Source organism: Artemia franciscana, chromosome 7 (genome assembly GCF_032884065.1).
Source record: "Artemia franciscana chromosome 7, ASM3288406v1, whole genome shotgun sequence".
Classification (NCBI taxonomy): domain Eukaryota; kingdom Metazoa; phylum Arthropoda; class Branchiopoda; order Anostraca; family Artemiidae; genus Artemia; species Artemia franciscana.
Genome location: NC_088869.1, coordinates 58,719,884 through 58,745,805, shown reverse-complemented (window position 1 = coordinate 58,745,805; position 25,922 = coordinate 58,719,884). Strand labels below are relative to the sequence as shown.

Here is a 25,922-nt window from a genome sequence, read left to right as displayed (position 1 = left end):
ACCTGCTAGAACGGAGCTTTCCACTCGAAAGCAGAAACATGATTTGATGAAACAAAAGCTTGGCTGCACAACTTCAGATACTCCTTTCTGACATAGGCTATACAACTCCACTTCACTTCGCACACCATAGGCTCTGGCTCGAGGACAAGCAAAAACCATCCTTTTTGGCCCCAGGCAAGAGTTCTACGGAGCTTTCCAAAATGTAATGTCATATTCATCAATTCGGCCTGAGGTCCACACTTTCCGTAAAAACCGCACAGGTTAGACCCTTACCAGTTTCCGGGAATAAGCTGAGATAGACGGCATAGGAAAAAAAAAACAAAAACAAAAAAAAAACGGGACAAAACCAAAGTGTTGCTCTCACCACACAATTAGATATGCGATGGTGTTGCTCAAAATGTATTGTTTCTTGAAATAAGATGGAAATAAGCAAATTCGTTATTCAAAAACGAAATATTTTCTACAGAATAATTTGCTGCTTGAAATGAAGAAATATACGATGGTGTTGCTCAAAATGTACTGTTTTTTTGAAACAAGATAAAAATAAGCAAATTCATTATTCAAAAACGAAATATTTTCTACAGAATGTTTTGCTGCTTGAAATGAGGAAATATACGATGGTGTTGCTCAAAATGTACTGTTTCTTGAAACAAGATAAAAATAAGCAAATTCATTATTCAAAAACGAAATATTTTCTACAGAATGTTTTGCTGCTTGAAATGAGGAAATATACAATGGTGTTGCTCAAAATGTACTATTTCTTGAAACAAGATAAAAATGAGCAAATTCATTATTCAAATACGAAATATTTTCTACAGAATGTTTTGCTGCTTGAAATGCAATGAGAAAGTATGTGATGATGTTGATCAAAACATCTTCTTCGTTAACATAAGATTGGAAATAAGCAAAAGCATTATTAAAAGTAACCAATGTTTTGCTACTTGTAATAAGATGAATAGAAATGAGATGGTATTGCTCAAAATGATTGTTTCTCGAAATAAGATAGAAATAAGCAAATGCATTATTCAGAATATCAAATGTTCCCGTCAAAATACTTTTTTTTTGCTTGAAATAAAATGAGGAAATATGCGATGGTGTTGCTCGAAATGTATTATTTCTTAAAATAAGATGGAGATAAGCAAATTCACAATTCAAAATACCGAATATTTTTTTTTTTTTTTTTTGCTGCTTTAAATAGGATGAGGAACTATGCGATGGTGTTGTAGTGTTTCTTGAGATAAGATTGAAATAAGAAGACACATTATTCAAAATACGATATATTTTCTTCAAAATGCTTTTTCTGTTTGAAAAAAGATGGGGAAATAAGCAAATGTGTTATTCAAAATATAAAATATTTTCATCAAAATGTTTCCTGCTTGAAATAAGATGAGGAAATATGGGATCATAACCTAATAAACATAACCTAACATAAACATAACATAACCTAAATGTATTGTTTCATGAAATAAGATGGAAATAAGCAAATGCATTAGAAAAATAAAATGTTTTCACCAAATCTTTTTGTTTCTTCAAATAAGATAAAGGAATAAGCAATGGCATGGCTCAAAATGTATTGTTTCTTGAAATAAGATGGAAATATGCAAATTCACTATTCAAGATATCAAATATTTTCATTAAAATGTTTTGCTACTTGAAATAGGATGAGAAAATATGTGTGTTCCTGAATGCATTGTTTCCTTAAATAAGATGGAAATAAGCAAATTCATTATTTAAAATATCAAATATATTAAATAAATGTTTTGCTGTTCGAAATTAGCAAATGTATTACTCGAAATACAATATATTTTCTACAAAATATTTTGCTGCTTGGAATGAGAGTTAGAAATATGGGATGGTGTTGGTCAAAATGTATTCTTCCTTGAAATAAGATTGAAAATAATAAGATGATATTGGAAAAAATTAATCAAACGATATCAAATAACTGATGTTGAAAATGATGATTAAAAATAAGGAAATAATTCAAAATATCAAATATTTTCTTCAAAATGTTTTGCTGCTTGAAATGAGAGTTAGAAATATGTGAAGGTATTGATCAAAATGTATTGTTTCTTGAAATAAGATAGAAATGAGCAAACGCACTATTCAAAATATCGAATATTTACATCAAAATTTTTTGGTGTTTGAAATAAGAAGAGGATATATGCGACAGTTTTGCTTAAAATGTATTGTTTCTTGAAATAAGATTAAATTTAATAAAAAAACAAGTTTTTTTAAATGAAAGTAAGGAGCGACATTAAAACTTAAAACGAACAGAAATTACTCCGTACATGAAAGGGACTTTTCCTCCTCAACGCCCCACTCTTTACGCTAAAGTTTGACTCTTTATCTTAACTCTACTTTTTAAAACAGTAAAAAACTTTAGCGTAAAGAGCGGGGCGTTGAGGAGGAAAAGCCTCTTTCATATACGGAGTAATTCGTTTTAACAGAAGTAATTCTGTTCGTTTTAAGTTTTAATGTCGTTCCTTACTTTCATTTAAAAAAACTTGTTTTTTTTATTTGATTTCTGGACGTTTTTAATAAATGTTTTGACCTTTGCTCTCCGGACATAAATAATTAGAACGAAATTTGCATATTAGTTTTTTTTGGCTAAACGGCTCTCTCATAGTTTTAATCAGAAGATTTAGAGAAAAAACGAGCGAGGGAGGAAGCCTAGTTGCCCTTAAATTTTTTCATTACTTAAAAAGGCAACTAGACCTTTTGATTTTTTACGAACGTTTTCATTAGTAAAAAATATACGTAACTTACGAATTAACTTACGTAACGAACTTCTATATTCGTATGTTTTTATTGCGTATTTGAGGGGGTTTACCCCTCGTCGATACTTCACTCTTTACATTAAAGTTAGATTTTGTCCCAATTCCTTAAGAATGACCTCTGGATCACAAAGGCCGTAGAATAAATAGTTGAAATTATTAAAAATACTTTAGCGTAAAGAGCGAGGTATTACGAGGAGGTAAACCCCTCATATGCGTAATAATTTCTGCTAGTTTTAAGTTTTAATGCTGCTTCTCACTTTCAGCAGAAAAAAACTTTTCATATTTATTTTTTCATTTTTTTTTTAAATAATGCTAGAAAATCCTGCGCCCCCTTTATTGAAAGTTTCTTCCCCCATGAGAAGTTCCGCCATGGAAATATCCTCCCATGTAACCCCCCCCCCTCAACTCTCCCTCCCAAACCAAAAATATCCCCCTGAAAACGTCTGTACACCTTCCAGTAACCATTACTTTATGTAAACACATGTCAAAGTTTGTAACTTGCAGCTCCTCCCACAGGGAGTGCGGGGGAGTAAGTCGTCCCCAAAGACATAGCTATTATGTTTGTCGACTATGGTGAATATAATGGCTATCTCAGAATTTTGATCCGGTGACTTTGGGGGGAAAATGAATGTGGGAGGGGGCCTAGGTGCCCTCCAATTTTTTTGGTCACTTAAAGAGGGCACTAGAATTTTTAATTTCCGTTAAAATGAGCTCTCTCGCGACATTTTAGGACCACTGGGTCGATACGATCACCCCTGGAAAAAACAAAACAAAAAAAAAACAACAAAAAAACAAATAAACACGCATCCGTGATTTGTCTTCTGGCAAAAAATGCAAAATGCCACATTTTTATAGATAGGAGCTTGAAACTTCCACAATAAGGTTCTCTGATACGCTGAATGTGCTGGTGTTATTTTCGTTAAGTATTTACTAAAATAAGGCAAATTTTCTCTGGCTCGTAATTTTTGATGTGTAAGACTAATCTTGATGAAACTTAAATATTTAAAATCAGCATTAAAATGCGATTTTTTTAATGTAACTATTGGTATCAAAATTCCATTTTTTAGAGTTTCAGTTACTATTGAGCCGGGTCACTCCTTACTACAGTTCGTTACCACGAACTGTTTGACTTAACTTTAAGACTAAAACTTCAAACTCTTATAACTATAACTTTTAAAATAAAAAAAAACTTTAACACCTAAACTTTAAAATTGATGATATAAAACCAAAAAACATTGTGACTAAAACTTCTAAAATTAAAACTTTAAACCAAAACTAGAAAGATTCAAAAATAAAACCTTAAAACCATAATTTTCAAACTAAAACCTTAAAACAAAACTTTTAAAACTAAAACTTTTCAACTGAAACTTTAAACTAAAAAAAAAACTAACATTTGTAACTTTAAGACTGAAACATTAATGTTAAAAAAAATTTAAACTAAAGTTTTAAATTAAAAAAAACTATAAGAACTAAACTTTAGAACTGATAAATTAAAAATAAAACTATCAAAACGAAACTTTTAAAACGAAATATTTCAGACTGAAACTTTAAAACTAAACTATTACAACTATTATAATCGTACCTCAAAGATTATCTAAGAAAGTTTCACCCTTGTGAAGTATGTTAAGATTTTAAGATTTTAAACATTGAAGAAAGAAGACGAAAAAAGACCATCCTGCACTTTATCTATCTGTTCGCTTCAGTATCTGATTAAATTAAAAAAAAAAAGTTTTTTTAACTGAAAGTAAAGAGCGACATTAAGACTTAAAACGAACAGAAATTACTCCGTGCATGAAAGGGGCTGTTCTTCCCTCAATGCCCCGCTCTTTACATTAAAGTTATTTACTGTTTAATAAAGTAGAATTGAGAGAAAGAGTAAAACTTTAGCGTAAAGAGCGGGACGTTGAGGGAGGAACAGCCCCTTTCATACACGGAGTAATTTTTGTTTGTTTTAAGTATTAATGTCGCTCCTTACTTTCAGTTAAAAAAAACTTGTCTTTATTTATTTAATTTCTGAACGTTTTTGAATTAATGCATATTTTTATTTTGGCTCTCCGCAAATGAATAATTAAAACGAAATATGCGTATTTTTTTTTTTTTTTTTTTTTGCTAAATGGATTTCTCTTAGTTTTGATCAGACGATTTTGAGAAAAAGGATGGGAGAGGAGGCCTAGGTGCCCTCAAGGTTTTTGGTTACTTAAAAAGGTAACTAGAATTTTTAATTTTTAACGAAAGTTTTTATTAGTAAAAAATATATATAACTTACAAATTAACTTACGTAACAAACTTCTATATTCGTATATTTTTATTATGTATATGAGGGGGTTTGCTCCATACCTCACTAACAAATACAACGTAGAGACAGTAGAGAAAATTTCAAGACAGTGGAAAATATTTCTGTAGATATTTCGGCCCTACGTCCAAGGGCCGTCTTCAGCACAATACAAGAATAAGAGAGAAAAATATATATATATATATATATATATATATATATATATATATATATATATATATATATATATATATATATATATATATATATATATATAAAAGAACTTACATCAAATTGTGAGGATTAAAACTGAATAATTAAAAACACTTTTTAAAACATTTTTAAAAATAGCCCTAGCATCCTTACTTCAACGAAGTTCAACCAGGACTGGCGAAAAAAATGAAATGAGAATATAAGCTCATTCAAACTGAAGAGAATAAAATGATTAGATGCAATTTCTTAAAGCTAATCTTGCTTGTTTAGCAGCCTGTCTCAAAGGCCTTTTCGTAGTTGGTTCAGTACTATTATAAATCGGTTTAGTAAAATATTTTGTTGAATCATTTTTAATTAAATTTGAGTATAAAGAATTTAGTGAGTATCCCCCAAGTCCCTGTTCAAAGAAATATTATTATTTATTTTGAGATTAATTTCGATTGATTCTCGAACCACCTGTTTTATTCCCAAATCATTACTAATGAGTGAAGAGTTTTCAAAAAGTATCATGTGGGACGGATTATTAAATATATGCCAACCTAAAGCAGAATCAAAGGAGTTGTTGGAACTATTTGAAATTAAGGCCTTGTCTATGTCATTTTTATGCTGTTGTAACCGTTTGTCTAGATTCTGATGGGTCCTGCCGACATAGTATTTTCCGCAATCACATGGTATTTGATAGACCCCTCTTTGGCGAGTAACTGGGGTCTTATCTTTACCCGAATTTAAGAAATTGATGATTTTAAAATTATTAGTAAAAACTACGTACAGATTATTTTTTGTGCAAATATTTTTTAATTTTGTTGTGATCTTTGGGGTATATGGAAGATAGACAATATTTGAGGGCTTATCAGTAGCCTCACATTGTGAAGTATCTTCTTCGATTTTACAAGAATGTCTTTTTATTCTACGGTTAATTATTTTATTGACAAAAGGAATGGGGTATCCATTACCAAAAAGAATATCTCTGATAAAGTTTATTTCTGCATTTATATATGAATTGGAGCAAATATTCAGGGCACGATCAATGAGGGAAGTTACAACTGCTCTTTTAACTTGTGGGGGGGTGATTTGAATTAAAGTGAAGATATCTATTGTTTTGTGTTGGCTTTCGATATATAGTAAAATCCAGTTCATCAGGATTGCGAATAATTAATACATCTAAAAACGGAAGTTTATTTTCAATTTCAACTTCTAGGGTGAACTGCAAATTTCGGTCATAAGTGTTAAGCTGATCTAAGAAGCCCCGAAGCTCAGCTTCCCCATAATTCCAAAGTGAAATTACGTCATCCATGTAACGACCCCAATAGACGTGTTTAAAAAAATAAGAATTCAATGCCCAATTCTCAAGATTCTCGACGTAAATATTTGCTAGTAGCCCGGATAAAGGTGCTCCCATGGGTAACCCATTTTTTTGCTGATAAAAAGAATCGCGAAATTGAAAATACATAGAAAACTTATTACAAATTTTAACAAGAGTCATTAACACTTCACAATCAATTCCTGTCGCTGAAGTCTCGATCAGGTGGTAATTTTCTTCTATTTTGTTTTTTAATAGTTCCTCTGAAATAGTTACATCTATATTTGTATACATTGAAACAATGTCGAAACTACTAACTATTATGTTTTCTGAAATACTTGTGTTGCTAAGTTTTTTAACCAAATCTGCCGAGTTACGAATATAGGAATTTTGAGAATACAATAAAGGTTTGAAAGCTGTACAAAGCCATTTTCCAATATTGGCAGCGGGGGCTTTAGTACAAGCTACGATAGGTCTTAAGGGAATACCCTGTTTATGTATTTTTGGTAAACCGTAGAGTTTAGGACAGAAACTACCACGGGGAAAAAATTTATTGTATAGTTGTGGGGTGATTTTACCATTTTGTTTTAGCTGTTTTAATTCATTTATAATATTATTAGTGAACTGATCAGTAGGATCATGAGTTATTATTTGATATGTAATTGTGTCATTTAAATGCGAAATAATTTTGTTGTCATAGTCTGTCGTATTCATGACAACAAGTGAATTGCTTTTGTCTGCTTTAGTTATTGTAATAGAAGGATCTTTTCGGAGATTAGATAGTATTTTTATGTCGTGCGAATTTTCCGGTGTGGAATTCGTAGGAGGCTTAAACTTTTTTTGGCTGTTATAGAGGATATTTATAAGACCAGATCTAACTTCATCCGGGTTAGAGACAGAAGGATAGTGTTTATGCAAAGTGGACTCTAGAGAGGAAACAATATCTGCCACAGGAACCTGTTTCGGTAGAAAAGAAAATTTTGGACCTTTTTCTAGTGTTTCGATTTCCTGGGGTTCCAATGTTTTAGAAGAGAGGTTAACGATAGCAGGTCCAGGAGTGAATCTTGGAGAATAAATACGGTTTCGCATCGAAGATTCATTTCGTAAGCCTTCCAATTTTTTATAGAGGCGTTCCTTGGACAAGCGAAAATCGTGGCTAAACAAATTTTTTTCTAATCTAACGACTTGAGCAAAATCAACGGTGGACAGGTTTTCCAGCAAAAAAGTTTCCAACGATTTTCTCTCTGAAGAAATAATATGTCATTTCTGTTTTTTGTCCTTAATAATATGGACTAGGGTTTTCAACTGTAGTGTATGGGCAAATTGCGCTTCTTTCCGGGTATTTAAATGTAATTTATATCTTAAAGACTTGGGAATAAGGTTTTCATTTCAACAGGATTCTAAAAAATTTTGTTGATTGATAATATTAGCATGTTTTTTACCTAGAATAATAAAATAAAAGATATCATAGGTCAACTGCTCCCCATAAGCTAGACGAAAATAGCGACGAAGACCACACTGCCTTTCCATAACAAACAAATACAACGTAGAGACAATAGGGAAAATTTCAAGACAGTGGAAAATATTTCTGTAGATATATTTCTTCAGAGAGGAAATCGTTGGAAACTTTTTTGCTGGAAAACCTGTCCACCGTTGATTTTGCTCAAGTTGTTAGATTAGAAAAAAATTTATTTAGCCACGATTTTCGCTTGTCCAAGGAACGCCTCTATAAAAAATTGGAAGGCTTACGAAATGAATCTTCGATAAGAAACCGTATTTATTCTCCAAGATTCACTCCTGGACCTGCTATCGTTAACCTCTCTTCTAAAACATTGGAACCCCAGGAAATCGAAACACTAGAAAAAGGTCCAAAATTTTCTTTTCTACCGAAACAGGTTCCTGTGGCAGATATAGTTTCCTCTCTAGAGTCCGCTTTGCATAAGCACTATCCTTCTGTCTCTAACCCGAATGAAGTTAGATCTGGTCTTATAAATATCCTCTATAACAGCCAAAAAAAGTTTAAGCCTCCTACCAATTCCACACCGGAAAATTTGCACGACATAAAAATACTATCTAATCTCCGAAAAGATCCTTCTATTACAATAACTAAAGCAGACAAAAGCAAGCAATTCACTTGTTGTCATGAATACGACAGACTATAACAAATAAACACGCACCCGTGATCGGTCTTCTGGCAAAAAATACTAAGTTCCACATTTTTGTAGATAAGAGCTTGTAGGGTTCTCTGATACGCTGAATGCGATGGTGTGATTTTAGTTAAGATCGTATGACTTTTAGCGGGTGTTTCCCCCTATTTTCCAAAACAAGGCAAATTTTCTCAGGCTCGTAACTTTTGATGAGTAAGACTAAATTTGATGAAACTTATATATTAAAATCAGCATAAAAATCCAATTCTATTGATATATCTATTGGTATCAAAATTCAGTTTTTAGAGTTTCGTTTACTATTGAGCCGGGTCGCTCCTTAATACAGTTCGTTAAAACGAACTGTTTGAAAGTAACAATGAGGGCTTACGAGCATCTTACAATATATTATTTCTTATAACAGAATCCGAAAACCGCACACCCCTGTTAATTTCAAAAGTCAATTTTACCCACTGTTAAAGAGAATTTAAGAGTTTTTACTTTCTTTGATTAACTAATATATATAATTATGATGCTAATTAAATCTGATGAAGAAAGAAAAAATCCATATCAATTCTTGTTTCAGAAAAAAAAACCTTTGTCTCTTTTTTTCTGTGATACCAATGGATGTATTGGAAAAACAAAATGAAACGACGACAAGAATACGAAAAAAAGCTAGAAGGCCTGAAAAAGGAAAGGAAGCACTTCCAGTCAAAAATACCTTATCAATACCAGCGTTGCCAAAGCGGCACGCTTGGGAATTATTTGGTACAATACAAATTTTCCGGTACGTGTTTGATTCATTTGCTCTTTGTGCCTCGGATATCTGTTCAAGTTATAGCTCTACGTGTATGTTTGCATTTGGACCCGAAAAATTTCTTTGAGTAAAAACACTGAACGAAGAAGAGTTGATGACATGACTTGTGAAGATGAAAGTTTCTTGTGTAATTATCTGAAAAAAAACTCATGTTCTATTCAACTAGGGGAATCAACTTTATCTGGTAATTACATAAAAACACTAGTTTTTTAACTGAAAGTAAGGAGCGACATTAAAACTTAAAACGAACAGAAATTACTCCGTATATGAAATGGGTTGTCCCCTCCGCAATCCCTTGCTCTTTACGCTAAAGTTTTTAATTGTTTTAAAAAGCAGAATTGTGGCAAAGAGTCAAACTTTAGCGTAAAGAGCAAGGGATTGCGGAGGGGACAACCCATTTCATATACGGAGTAATTTCTGTTCGTTTTAAGTTTTAATGTTGCTCCTTACTTTCAGTTAAAAAACTAGTTTTTTTTTATGTAATTCCCGAACGTTTTTGAATTAATGCATGTTTGATTTTGGCTCTCCACACATAAATTATTAAAATGAAATTTGCATATTAATTCCGTTTTTGGCTAAATGGCTTTCTCTTAGTTTTGATCAGACAATTTTGAGAAATAAGGGGTGGGGAAAGCCTAGTTGCCCTGCAATTTTTCGGTTACATAAAAAGGCAACTATAACTTTTAATTTTTAACGAATGTTTTTATTAGTAAAAAATATACATAACTTAAGAATTAGCTTACGTAACAAACTTTTTTATTCTTAAATCTTTATTATGTATATGAGGGGGTTTGTACCCTCGTTAATACCTCGCTCTTTGCACTAAATCGTATGTTTTGTCCCAATTCTTTAAGAATGACCCCTGAATCCGAAAGGCCGTAGAATAAATAGTTCAAATTACTAAAAAATACTATAGCATAAAGAGCGAGGTATTTATCTCCTCCTAAATACCTCGCTCTTTATGCTAAAGTATTTTTAGAACACCTCATATGCGTAATAATCTCTGTTCGTTTTAAGTTTCAATGCTAATCCTTACTTTCAATTGAAAAAACTTTTCCATGTCTATTTTTTCATTGTTTTTTATATAGTAATTTTAGAAAATCCTGCGTCCTTTTCATTGAATTTCTGTTCCCCCATGACATATTTCTCCAAGGAAAGATCCTCCCACATAGCTCCCTCCCCTCAACCCCACCCCCAAAACCAAAAATATCCCCTGAAAACGCTGTACCCTTCCCAGTAACCATTATTATATGTAAACACTGGCCGACGTTTGTAACTTACAGCCCCTCCCTCAGGGACTGTGGGGGGGGGTAAGTCATCCCCAAAGACATAGTTATTATAGTTTTTGACTATACGGAACAAAATGGCTATCTCAAAATTTTGATCCGTTGACTTTGGGAAAAAAATGAGCGTGGGAGGGGGCCTAGGTGCCCTCCAATTTTTTTTGGTCACTTAAAAAGGGCACTAGAACTTTTCATTTCCGTTAGAATGAGCCCTCTTGCGACATTCTAGGACCACTTGGTCGATACGATGACCCCTGGGGAAAAAAACAACAAAAAACAAATAAACACGCACCCGTGATTTGTCTTCTAGCAAAAAACACGAAATTCCACATTCTTGTAGATAGGAGCTTGAAACTTTTACAATAGGGTTCTCTGATACGCTGAATCTGATGGTGTGATTTTCGTTAAGATTCTATTACTTTTAGGGGTTGTTTCCCCCTATTTTTTAAAATTAGGCAAATTTTCTCAGGCTCGTAACTTTTGATGGTTAAGATTAAACTTGAGTAAACTTATATATTTAAAATCAGCATTAAAATGCGATTCTTTTGATGTAGCTATTGATATCAAAACCCCATCTTTTAGAGTTTTGGTCGCTATTGAGCCGGGTCGCTCCTTACTACAGTTCGTTACCACGAACTGTTTGATGAAGCATTATTATTCTTAGCATATGTTCAGCTTGTTATGGACAAAGAAATTTTTTCCTTTCGTATATTGTCTTATAGCATGTTAAGCAAGTATAGTCTCACGATTTATTTACTTTACTTATTAGGTTCTCTTAAAACAAATTAAAGTAGGCCTACTATTCATGGAGACCTTTCATCTACCGGCTAGTACAGTTATGTTATCCACATTCAGGAAAGGGGATCTGGGTTTTCAACCCTTTTCCTCTCCAGAATAGGTGAAATCCATAAAATGGACGGCATTCGGATGTGAATTGGATAAAAAAAAAAAACGGATTATTGCAATGAAAGATAGCCAGCTCCCTCCCCAAAAAAAAAGAAAGACAAAACAAAATCAGACCCTGAGTAAGGTCGTTACTGCTGTGTTTTTCATTTTAACCTTGCTATATTCTTGGTCGACAATTTTTATAAATGACTACTATGCTTGAAGAAAAGTTTTTTTTTGTATTTAATTTCATGTTCTTTTAATTCCCAAGCTAGTTTAATGCAATATTGAAGCTTACCATTTGGTTTGGCTTAATCTTCATCATTCTTGGCTTTAGCTTTTTAAATGGATAGTCATGGCACCAGAGTAGAGACCAGTCATCATCAATAGATGTGTTTGAATATCCAAGAGAATCCATCACCTCTTCTACATGCTGCAATATGCCTTCTTCTGCCTGAAATTTTTTTCTACTTTTATCGAAAACTTTTACTTCCAAAATTACTTAAAGATAAAAAAGGATCGTTTCTCTTTTGTGCTGCTTAAAAAGTTGAAAAATTCCAATGCTTGAAATGGAAGCTAGGGTGATCATGACACACGCTATAGCCCCTCAAGGACAAGTTTTTGTGGCTTGACTAGCCTAAGCTTTCCTTTTTCAAGTCTTAAATTTTAATATGGATTTTAAATAGCTCTTAGTGGAAGGAATACAGTCATTCTTACTTTACGATGTATTTCCAATGTTTTTTTTGCTATTTAGCAAATCATGTACTCAATTTTCATCCTTCATACTTACAACATATTTTACCCGTTTTATGAATATCTAAGACATGACGAACCCTGTAATTGTTCAACAAATGCTCACTAAGCCGGCATACAATAATACTATGCCGCGTCTAGCTCTCCTTCCACAGCAGCCACGAAAAATAACCCATACAGAGCCTCTCCTCCTCTACACAAAATTGAGCAGCCAAAGAGAAAGGACTAAATAGGTACCTCAAAATGTAAATCTGATGTCCTAAGGAATAACAAAAGGACCAGATATCAAAAACATTTTTAGGACAGGGGCTAGGTGATCTCCAATCACTTTCAACATAAAGAAAAGGGGCTAGAGCTCCCAGTTTCTGAAAAAAAGCATCTCCAGAGTTTTCTACGACCATGAGGCGGAGGTAAAAATTAGGAAGGGGCGATCCCCTCCTATGCAGGATGAATTTTGCTCATTTTGGGATTTGATATTACTCTTTACTTTCATAATAACAGCGTACACAGGAAATAGTCCTAGAAATCAGGAGGAATTAGAATATCGAATTCTACATCCCATTCCTCCTTCCTTAAAACTAATTACATATTTATCTGAAGGCTCGATGAGGGGTGGAAATGTTTATCCGACTAGTAAACCCTCCCCCCCCCAGAAAATACATAATACACATTTTTAATATGTTATAATTGTACCCCCCAACAGAAGTCCTGGATATGCTCCTGGGGATTAAATTAGTTTCTATCTCCAGCCACCACTCATCTTTTCCTTAGAACAAATTCTTTATTCATCTGAAGGCTCAATGAGAGTTAGGATGAAAATTTTTTTTAGACCTTAAAAATTTTTTGGTTATGTATCCAAGAGTCTTCCACAGCACACTACGTACATAAGTTAAATAAAACTTACAATAAATCAGGTCTTTAAAACTGAAATATTAAAATAGTAGAAAGTTTACTGTTTTTACGATGGAAAGGCAATGAGGTCATCGTCATTTTTTTAAAATCATGGATGTTTGTTTCTTTTTTTCCCAAGAGGTGATCGTATCAAACCAATGGCCCTAGAAAATCGGAAGAGGGCTCATTCGAACAAAAATGTAAAGTTTACATGTCTTTTAAAGTGACTGGAGGCAACAAATCCCCTCCCCTGCTCCCTTTTCCCTCAAAGACATCCAAAAATTTTTAGTCTACACCTTTCTTGTTGGTACTGGGAAGTGGTGGTAATATTGTCCATCTCATTGGTAAAATCTTTTTTCTGTGTAGTATAATTATTGCATTCACATGCCTAAAGGAAAAGAGGGGAGAGAGACGAGGAAGGGCATCATGGGGCTTGCCAGAAAACTTTTGGGGTAGGGAGTAGATGGTAATTTTTTTCTTTTTGTATACGAAATGTTTAAATATATTTAAATTATGCACATATTCAAACATCAAAGAGCACTATTTTGGAGGCAACAATAGATTCAGCCACATAAAAGACTAAGTCATGCAGAACTTCCATTAGCAAAATTATTATTTGGGACTTATTCAACACAACTAACGCTCATCGAAAATGTTTACTAAATAACAAAATCTTGTCTATACTTTTTCTTACAGTCAAATATTCGAATTCATCAACATCATCATTTTATTTATAGCCCATCACAAAAAAAAATTAACTTTGTAGAGCCCAGAAGAAAGCATAGTAAAAATCAAGAAAAAAAGAGAAGAAATAAAAACACCCTTTAACAACAACAAACAAGGGACAAACACAAATGACCAAAGATGGGATGACTTCTGACATTCAGTAGAGATATCACGAATACGCTTCTCAATATCCCAGCTTGGTTTACAAATTGATACTTTCCTTGCAGAAAAGAGTTACTTGTCTATGTTGGCAGTTCTATCAAATTCTATACAAAATTTAAATAAAGACGATGAACTTGCGTTCTCTTGGCGCAATTATCAAATAGTTCGTGCGAACTGTAGTAAGGAGCGACCCGGCTCAATAGTAACCGAAACTCTAAAAGACGGAATTTTGATACCAACATTTACATCAAAAGAATCGCATTTCAATGCTGATTTTAAATATATGTTTCATCAAGTTTAGCCCTACCCATAAAAAAGTAACGAGCCTGAGAAATTTGCTTTATTTTAGAAAATAGGAGAAATACCCCCTAAAAGAAATACAATCTTAACGAAAATCACACCATCAGATTAAGCGTATCTGAGAACCCTATTATAGAAGTTTCAAGCTCCTATCTACAAAAATGCGGGATTTTGCATTTTTTGCCAGAAGACAGATCACGGATGCGTGTTCATTTGTTTTTTTCCAGGGGTAACCGTATCGACTCAGTGGTCCTAGAATGTCGCAAGAGGGCTCATTCTAACGGAAATTAAAAGTTCTAGTGTGCTTTTTAAACGACCAAAAAAATTGAAGGGTACCTAGGCCCCCTCCCACGCTCGTTTTTCCCCAAAGTCACCGGATCTAAATTCCGAGATAGCCATTTTGTTCAGAATAGTCGAAAAACCTATCAACTATGTCTTTGGGGACGACTTACTCCCCCACAGTCCCCGTGGGAGGGGCTGCAAGTTACAAATTTTGACTATTGTTTACATATACTAATCGTTACTTGGAAGTGTACAGACGTTTTCAGGGGGATTTTTTGTTGTTGTTTTTTTTTGGGGGGGGGAGAAGTTGAGGGGGGTTACGCGGGAGTATCTTTCCATAGAGGAATTTGTCATGGGGGAAGAGAATTTCAATGAAGGGGGCGCAGGACTTTCTAGCATCATTTAAAAAACAATGAAAAAACAAATATGAAAAGTGTTTTCCCATGAAAGTAAGGAGCAGCATTAAAACTTGAAATAAACAGAAATCATTACGCACATGAGGGGTTCACCTCCTCGTAATACCTCGCTCTATACGCTAAAGTATTTTTAGTAATTTCAACTATTTATTCTATAGCCTTTGTGATTCAGGGGTCATTCTTAAGGGATTGGGAAAAACTTTAGTGCAAAGAGCGAGGTATTGACGAGGGGGTGAACCCCCTCATATACGCTCTCTCATTATGAGCGTTTCGTAATTTAGAAATGTTCTCCTGATCGCGCTGGCGAGTTATGATTAAACATAATACAAAATTTTTTTTTTGGGGGGGGGGTGGCCTATTTGTAAATTCAAATATAACTAATTCCATGCTAAGCCTTCAACATGAGTTATTATTGGTAAAGAATTGTGAAAAAACGGGCACTTATTTTCCTTTATTATTGCTTATTATAGAGAGAATAAAAGCAAAAATAAAAGCAAAAAAGCAAAAATAAAAGCAAAAAAGAGAGAATAAAAGCAAAAAAGCAAAAAGAGAATAAAAGAATAAAGAATACTTACGGTCTGTGGTGCTCATTAATTCAAATTTTTCTGTCAAAATATTCTATTTTTTCTCGTATTAACTGCGTAACTCACCTTCACTAATCTAGATTATTTGATTCTAATTTTGGTTAGTTGAATTCTATTTCATTTCTAAAAAACTTATCTTCATGTTGAAAACTATGGTTTTTAGCATCGATATAGAAGGGGTGGGTTCAATAGTGACGGTTAAAACTAAGTGGGAACTTGTTGAAGTCAGGATTAAGTTATTTGAATAAAAAAAAAACGTTTTGTTTCATATTACAAGAATTTGGATGATATGCTTGAAGACAGCAGCCATGCGTGATCTATTAGAAGCTCAAGAACGAAATACGCGTGAAGAATGTTTTTTCCTTTATTATTACTTATTATAAAGAGTATTAAAGAAAATTTTAATTGCGGAAAAAAAATACTTACGATCTACGATACTCATTAATTGAAAGTATTCTGCCGAAATATTCCATTTTTCTCGTGTTCACTACATAACTCACCCTCCCTTAGCTAGATTATTTGATTCTATTTTTCGTTAGTTGAATTCTATTTTTTTCAGCTGACAGTGAAGAGCGACATTAAAACTTAAAACGAACAGAATTTATTCCGTATATGAAAGGGGCTGTTCGTTCCTCAACGTCCCACTCTTTACGCTAAAGTTGGCTCTTTGTCAGTGTTCTACTTTTTAAACAATGACAAATTTTAGCATATAAGTGTGGGACGTTGAAGAGAAGACAGTTCCTTTCATATACGGAATAATTTCTGTTCGTTTTAAATTTTAATGCAGCTCCTTACTTTCAGCTGAAAAAAACTGATTTTTTAAAATTTAATTTCTGAACGTTTTATAATTAATGTATGTTTGGGCTCACCACGCATGAATAATTAAAAAGAAATTTGTATATTAATTTTTTTTGGTTAAATGGCTTTCTCATAGTTTTGATCTGACAATAGTTATCCTCATATTTTCGGTTACTTAAAAATGCAACTAGAATTTTTTATTTTTTAAAGAAAGTTTTTATTAGTAACAAAAATACGTAACTTATGAATTAACTTACGTAGCAAACTTCGATATTTCTATATTTTTATTACGTGTATGAAAGGGTTCGTCCCCACGTCAATACCTTGCTCTTGACAATAAAGCTTGAATTTGTCCCAATTATTTAAGAATGACAAATGAATGATAAAGCCATAGAATAAATAGCTGAAATTACTAAAAATACTTTAGCATAAATAGTAAGTTATTGAGGAGGAGACGAACGCCCTTATTTACGTTGTAGAATTTTTCCGTTTTAAATTTTAATCTTGCTCATTATTTCTAGTTGAGAAAACTTTTTTTTTCTCATTGTTTTTTAAATACTGCTAGGAAATCTTTCATGCCTTCATAGAAATTCTCTTCCTCCATGATAAATTCCTCAATTGAAAGATCCTCCCATGTAAATCCCTCCCCCCAATCCATCCCACCCGCCCAACGCAAAAAACTCCCCCTGAAAATGTCTTGACGTTTCCCAGTAACCATTACAATATGTAAACAATGGTCAAAGTCTGTAACTTGCAGTCGCTCCCCTGGGAACTGCGGGGGATTAAATCGTCCCAAAAGACATAGTTATTAGGTTTTCGACTATGCTCAACAAAATGGCTATCTCAAAATTTTATCCGGTAACTTTGTGAAAAAATGAGCGTGGGAGGGGGCCTAGGGCCCATCCAATTTGTTGGTCACTTAAAAAGTGCTCTAGAACTTTTAAATTCCGTTATAATGAGCCCTCTCGTGCCATTATAGAGCCACTGGGTCGATACAATCACCCCTGGAAAAAAAATAAACACGCATCCGTGATATGTCTTTTGGCAAAAAATACAAAATTCCACATTTTCATACATAGGAGCATGAAACTTCTACAATAGGGTTCTCTGATACGCTGAATCTGATGGTGTGATTTTTGTTAAGATTCTATGACTTTCAAGAGGGTGTTTCCCTATTTTCTAAAATTCGGCAAATTTTCTCAGCCTCGTAATTTTTTATAGATAAGACGAAACTTGATGAAATTTATATACTGAAAATCAACATAAAAATAAAATCCCTTTGATGTAGCTGTTGGTATCAAAATTCTGTTCTTTAGAGTTTCGGTTACAAATGAGCCAAGTCACTCCTTACTGCAGTAGGTTACCGCAAACTGTTTGAAAACTTATTTTCGTTTTTATCCTCGCGGGCAAAAAAAATAATGGTTCCTAGCATCGATATAGAAGGGATGGGCTGCAATAAGAGCAAGTTAAATTTAAGTTGTGACATGTTGAAAATAAGATATAAATTTTCATAAAAACCAAAATGTGATTTCCTTTTAAAGAAAATTGAGACACAACAAAGCAGAGATAATGCTGCCCCTATACATGGCGAAATTACCGGTCCTTTCACGGCAGCCAGGCAAAGCAGGGGAATGTGACCATCTCCGCCCTACAAAACCATGATATGCCCTCCACAACCAAACTGGTAAAGTTGCAGGGCCTTCAAGATCTTCGCCGCCTGCGCAATAAGAAAATGGACTTGTCACCTCTTTTCTACCTCCTAAGCCCCATGGCAATGATATTACGGGCTCTTCTATACCGAACGTAATTAAAATTATTAATATTTTTCGTAAAGCTTGTTTATTGGGCTGTAAAGAACTTACCATTTTTCTAGCTAATGTATCTTCCTTTTAGTTTCCCATTAGGGCCTTCTCGATAGTTTTGAGGGGGGGTTGGAGATCCCTCGCTCTTAAGAGAGAATAAGAGAGAGAAAAAATCCCATTCTTTTTGGGTTAAAGAGTTCTGATCGATAAATAATTTTGTTGGACGGTTTGTCATAGTAATGAAGCACAAGTCTCCAATATCTTACAAGAAACTTAATCCACACCCAGTAAAATCAATAGAAATGGCGGAACGTAAGACGCTCTACTAAATACTTGCAATTTGATGGCACCTTCATACAATAGCCGGTCCTAAAACAAATGACTAAAATAATTCATTCTTTTCAGGTTAATAAAGGAACAGCTGAAAGCCCTGTCAATTAGTTCTGAAGGGTTTAAGGAGTCAGTGGTACTTAGATTAATATTCTTCTTTTTCAGCATAACAGCATACTCTTTTCAAAGCTTAAAATCATAATACTTCAAGGGAGTAAGAATTTTTATCCTTTTTCAAGGTCACGGATGATGACCCGGCTTGGATCAACCAGCTGCTGGGTGATTTCTTTTGTGATAAAGAAACACCAATGGACACCAACAAGAAAATAGCGACGAAGACCACACTGCCTTTCCATAACAAACAAATACAACGTAGAAACAATAGGGAAAGTTTTTTCAAGACAATGGAAATTATTTATGTAGATATTTCGGCCCTATGTCCAAGGGCCGTCTTCAGCACAATACAATACTATATAAATATATAAAAGAACTTACATCAAATTGTGAGAATTAAAACTGAATATAAAAACACTTATTAAAACAATTTTTTTTAAAAATATAGCCCTAGCATCCTTACTTCAGCGAAGTTCAACCAGGACTGGCGAAAAGAATGAAATGAAGAAATATAAACTCATTCAAACTAAAGAGAATAAAATGATTAGATACAATTTCTTAAAGCTAATCTTGCTTGTTTAGCAGCCTGTCTCAAAGGCCTTTTCGTAGTTGGTTCAGTACTATTATAAATTGGTTTAGTAAAATATTTTGTTAGATCATTCTTAATTAAATTTGAGTATAAAGAATTTAGTGAGTATTCCCCCAAGTCCCTGTTCAAAGAAATATTTTTATTGATTTTGAGATTAATTTCAATTGATTCTCGAACCACCTGTTTTATTCCCAAATCATTACTAATGAGTGAAGAGTTTTCAAAAAGTATCATGTGGGACGGATTATTAAAAATATGCCAACCTAGAGCAGAATCAAAGGAATTGTTGGAACCATTTGAAATTAAGGCCTTGTCTATGTCATTTTTATGCTGATGTAACCTTTTGTCTAGATTCTGATGGGTCCTGCCGACATAGTATTTTCCGCAATCACCAACAAGCCTTCAGTATGTATTTTTGAGACTCGTTAGAAAATCATAATACCTGAATTGTAAAGAACGGGCAATATACCCTCATTTAGGGATAATTTTTGGTCTTAAATTCTTAGCTCGTAATAGGTGTCTATGTCTGCGAAGGGTGCCTTTGGAGGGGGCATAAACAAAATAATTTCTGGTCATTAAACCTTTAGTTGTTAGTGTGGTCTCAACACATCCGAAGAGTCACTTTAGGACCATGTATGGAAGAATTTTTGGTTGCTAAACCTCTATTTGGAAGCGTGGATTCAATGTGTTCGAAGGGTCAAACTGCTCTCTCATGGATACAAAATGGATAATTCAAGGATACCGAATCCACCGGATACAAAATTAACAGCTTTTTTTTCGCTTTGCAAAAATGATTCTTTTGCAAAAAAACTGCTGTATACTGAAGTGCCTTCGTATTACACGTGGAATACTAAAAATAAAGTATTTGAACGTCGAAAACAGGGTAAGTCAGTCGACGGCCAACCTACCATTTTCAAAGATACCACGATAGGAAGAATCTACACCGTTCACCCCAATCAACATGAATGCTTCTTTCTACGCCTGCTTTTGGTGAATGTACCCGGTCCGACATCCTTTGAGTATTTGAGAACTGTAAACGGTACTATACATGACACTTACCGTAGTGCATGCCAAGCTCTGAATTTATTGGAGAATGACCAACACTGGGATAGCTGCATCAATGACGCGTGCGAAACGTCAACCCCAAGTCAAATTCGTGCATTGTTTGGCATCATTTTAACAAGTTCCTCTCCATCAGCTCCTACAGAGTTATGGGAAAAATATAAGTCAAAAATGTCCGAAGATATACTCCATCGAAAACAGTTAGAGACGTCAGATATGACTTTTGATTTTACATCAGAAATTTATAACTACACTTTAGTTATTATAGAAGATTTGTGCGTACGTATGGCAAACAAACCTCTTCAGGATTTGGGAATGCCTTCACCTAACCGTATCGCTGCTGTTTCGACATGTGTAGAATTGGATCGTGAACAAAGTTACAGTACGAGTGATCTATTGTCGTATGTACAAAATAACATTTCCAAGTTAACGTCGGAACAAAGACATTTATGATACGATAGACTCAATTTCAGGACGTATACAACTACCTGCTGATTTCTGTAATTTATTGACGTCCAAAAATGAATTGATTGAAAAAGTATTTCCGAATATTCTAAAAAATTATAAAAATAATAAATGGCTAAGTGAAAGAGCGATTCTCGCACCCAAAAATATAGACGTCCACGAAATCAACAATGTTGTTTTGACCAAGATTCGAGACCAGGCAGTCCTTTACAAGTCAGTCGACACAGTTTTGGAACCAAATGAAGCGGTTAATTATCCATCTGAATTTTTAAATTCCATAGATCTTTCAGGGTTTCCACCACACGTGCTACAACTAAAAATAGGCGTACCAATAATACTTTTAAGAAATATCAACCCACCAAAGCTTTGCAATGGCACGCGACTTGCCGTAAAAAAAACAATGGAAAACCTAATAGAGGCCACAATCTTGACAGGGCCTATTGAGGGTGAGGCTGTTCTTATTCCTCGCATTCCCATGATTCCAACGGATCTTCCTTTTCAATTTAAAAGATTGCAATTCCCAATTCGATTAGCATTTGCAATCACCATTAACAAAGCTCAAGGTCAATCATTAGAAAAATGTGGTATAGATCTTAATACTGATTGTTTTTCCCATGGACAATTGTACGTTGCATGTTCGAGGGTCGGTAAACCTGACAATCTATTTATATACAGCGACAATTGGACAGCGAAGAATGTTGTATATTCGCAAGTTTTACGCAGTTAATTTGTATTGTATCTATCTATCTATCTATCTATATAAAAACGAGTTGTGTGTATGCATGTTTGTTTGTTTGTAAAAAGAGCGTTTGCATATGACGTCATTATTAGTATATACGGCTTTGCATATGCACAGACAATGGGAAAGCCAAGAATGTTGTATATTCGCAATTTTTACGTAGTTTAACTCCTGCAGACGAAATGAATGCTTGCCTGAAAAATTCTAATTTATGGGCACACGTAAAAATATTAAAATTAACTACAAATATGCGTGTCCGATTGCAAAACGATGACTCTGGTCAAACATTTTCAGATCAATTGCTGGCAATTGGAAACGGAAAGCTCCCAGTAGTGGGAAAGCCAAAAATGTTGTATATTCGCAATTTTTACGTAGTTTGAAACACATATATAAATCTATCTATATTCACAGGTGGGACACAGGGACACAACTACAATGGCGCGTAACTAATATGGCACGTAACGACTTACTCGCGGGAGGGGGGCTTGGGGGGTGCGAAGCATCCCGCCAACTAGGTGTTGGTGTGGTGCGAAGCGCCTTACCAACAGCTATTAATAAATAAGCATAACGGTACCACCATGGAAGTAGATAACCAGTGGTCTGTTCCATATTCACCTTTATTATCAAAAACATTTAATGCACACATAAACGTTGAATAATGTAACTCCGTAAAGGCAATCAAATACATATGTAAATAAGTCAACAAAGGCACTAACATGGCAGTTTTTGGCTTGCAGTCCGAAATCAGTGATATCGGTGAAATCGTATAATATCAGGCTGGAAGATAAATAAGCAGTAATGAAGCTGTTTGGCGAATTCTTTCATTTTCGATACATGAACGAAGTCCAGCTGTTGTTCACTTAGCGGTACATTTACAAAATGGTCAACGTGTTTATTTTTCGGAATCCAACGCGCAACAAAGACCCCTGAATCCACCAGATACAACGTTAACTGCTTTCTTTTCGTTATGTCAAAATGATTCTTTTGCAAAAAAAACTGCTGTATACTGAAGTGCCTTTGTATTACACGTGGAATGCTAAAAATAAATCATTATTTAAATAACAACCGGGACACTCAATGAAAAATTACAGACCGGGACACAAATGACGACCGGGACACCGGGACACAAAGAATATAAATGACGACCAGGACACAGGGACACAACTACAACTGGGACGCCGGGGGCATAGGGGATATATAAATGACGACGGGGACACAGGGAATATTCGATTAGCAATCACCATCAACAAAACTCAAGGGCAATCATTAGAAAAATGCGGTATAGATCTGAATCTGGATGGTTTTTCCCATGGACAATTATATGTTGCATGTTCAAGAGTCGGTAAACCTGACAATCTATTTATATGCACAGACAAAGGGACAGCGAAGAATGTTGTATATTCATAAGTTTCACGTAGTTAAAAACATACATATATCTATCTATATTCACAGGTTGGACACAGGGACACAACTACAATGGCGCGTAACTAATATGGCGCATAACGACTTACGCGCGGGGGGCTAGGGGTGGGGGGTGGGGTGGGGGGTTTGGGGCGCGAAGCACCCCCACCAACTAGGTGTTAGTTGGGGGGGGGGGGGGTTACCAACAGCTATAAATAGATAAGCATAACGGTACCACCATCGAAGTACATAACCAGTGGGTTGTTCCATATTCACCTTATTATCAAAAACATTTAATGCACACATAAACGTTGAATACTGTAACTCCGTAAAGGCAATCAAATACATATATAAATACGTCAACAAAGGCAGCGACATGGCAGTTTCTGGCTTGCAGTTCGAAATCAGTGATATCGCTGAAATCGTACAATATCACGCTGGAAGATAATGAGCAGCAATGAAGCTGTTTGGCGAATTCTTTCATTTCCGATACATGAACGAAGTCCAGCTGTTATTCACTTAGCGGTACATTTACAGAATGGTCAACGTGTTTATTTTTGGAATCCAACATGCAACAAAGAGCCCTGAATCCAACGGATACAACATTAACTGCTTTCTTTTCGTTATGTCAAAATGATTTTTTTGCAAAAAAACTGCTGTATACTAAAGTACCTTTGTATTACATGTGGGATGCTAAAAATAAATCATTATATAAATGACGACCGGGACCCTCAAAGAGAAATTACAGACCGGGACAAAGGGAATATAAATGACGACCAGGACACAGGGACACAACTACAACGGGGACGCCGGGGGGGGGCACAGGGGGGATATATAAATGACGATGGAGACACAGGGAATATTCGATTAGCAATCACCATCAACAAAGCTCAAGGGCAGTCATTAAAAAAATGCGGTACAGATCTGAATCCGGATTGTTTTTCCCATTGACGATTATATGTTGCATGTTCAAGAGTCGGTAAACCTGACAATCTATTTATATACACAGACAATGGGACAGCTGGGGACAGACATGGAGAATGTTGTATATTCACAAGTTTTACGTAATTAAAAACATATATATATATATATATATATATATATATATATATATATATATATATATATATATATATATATATATAAATGGGCTGGCATTCCCCCCCCATGGGAATTCCCACAATTTGCTTGTACAAATCACCCCCAAATCTTATATAAGTATTGTATAAAACAAATTCCAATAACTCAAAAATCATATCCAAGCTGTAACATCTCAAGTTAACTGTAGTATTAAAGCAATTTGTCCATATAGCTTTTTTATTATAAATGTCTATTTTTAAGAACCTTTTACTAGATAAGAGGAAAGATTTCTTGATAACAGTTTTTAAATTATCAAACACTACATTAAGTGATAAATTAGTATACATTGTCGCAAAATCGAAAGACTCAATTCTTTTAGCTGAAACCATTGTTAAAGAATCTATCACCTGCAGTGAATTATTAACACTCCAATATGGATTAAAATTCGAAAATTTTTTAATACCAGAACAATAGGTTTTAAGTTTATTTACAATTTCCTTTAAAATTAAAGAAAGGTCAGTAGCAGCAATGCGGGTTGGACATTTAGCTGCTCCAGCAATAAACCGTGGTTTAGGGGGATTCTTATGAAATTTTACAGTCCAATATAGGAAAGGGAACTTTTTATCATTGTCATTTATTTTAATATTAAAATTTTTAAAAAGTATTTCTTCAGTCTTTTCAATTAAATTCTCATCCTCTATATTTACCTTTTCGTAAACATTAGTTGTGCATAACTCCCTTTTTAAGATATCACAATACAGCTTCTGACAAATTATGGCAAAATTATTATTAGCTTTATCCACTGGCACAATTACAAATTCATTCTTTAGATTAGCAATTGCTTGTTTAATCTTCGCATTAAAAAATAATGATTTAGTGTTACTATTTTTTAAGTTAGAATATATTTTATTTCTTATTCTACTAATAATTAAATTCTTTCAACTTTGAAAACTCTTTTTATTTTTATTCTCTTTCTTACACCACTTATAAATAAATAAATCAAAATCATTTTCCAAGCCATCAAGAACACTCGATGGTTTCAGATGATGAGAAAGACGGAAATTAGCCCCTTTATTCATTATAATTTGAAGATCATCTTGCTTTATTATTGACAAGTCCCCTGTTATAACATGTTTGTAAGTAGGATTTACAAATGGGCCAAGCTGCTTACAATTACAACTCATCCATACAATCACATAGGTCAAACAGCATAGCCATACACAATCAACCATAAAGAATAATCCATGGACAGGCAGTCATATCGTCAATAAGTATAAGTCGTCATTTACCAAACAATAGAAAAAATAATACAGACAAATAATTCAGAGGCAACAACCCAACACAAGGGCTCATCAGGAGAATACACTGGCCTATATAGGGTTTCGCCACTTTAATATATATATATATATATATATATATATATATATATATATATATATATATATATATATATATATATATATATATATATATATATATATATATATATATATATATATATATATGTATATATATATATATATATATATATATATATATATGTTTTTATATACCTTTTTATATACATTTTATGCAAATAAAAATGTAGTGTATGTCTGTGACACTATCTTCAGTCTGTCCGTCTGTTAAACTATCTTCTATAAAAAAAAGAAGAAGAAAAAATAAAAATAAATAAAAAAACTAAAATAAAACTAAAAAGAGGGAAAATAACGAAATATAAACTTTAACAAAAAATTA

General features: G+C 33.9%; 1 protein-coding gene across 1 annotated transcript in view; it reads right to left on the bottom strand.

Annotated features, from left to right (window-relative positions):
• Positions 1-25,922, bottom strand: part of LOC136029739 (probable tubulin polyglutamylase ttll-15) — a 130,170-nt gene that overhangs the window by 87,067 nt on the left and 17,181 nt on the right. Inside the window, exon 3 of the mRNA XM_065708245.1 lies at positions 11,990-12,145. Within this exon, the coding sequence (XP_065564317.1) occupies positions 11,990-12,145 (156 nt within the window). The remainder of the gene's footprint in view (positions 1-11,989; positions 12,146-25,922) is intronic.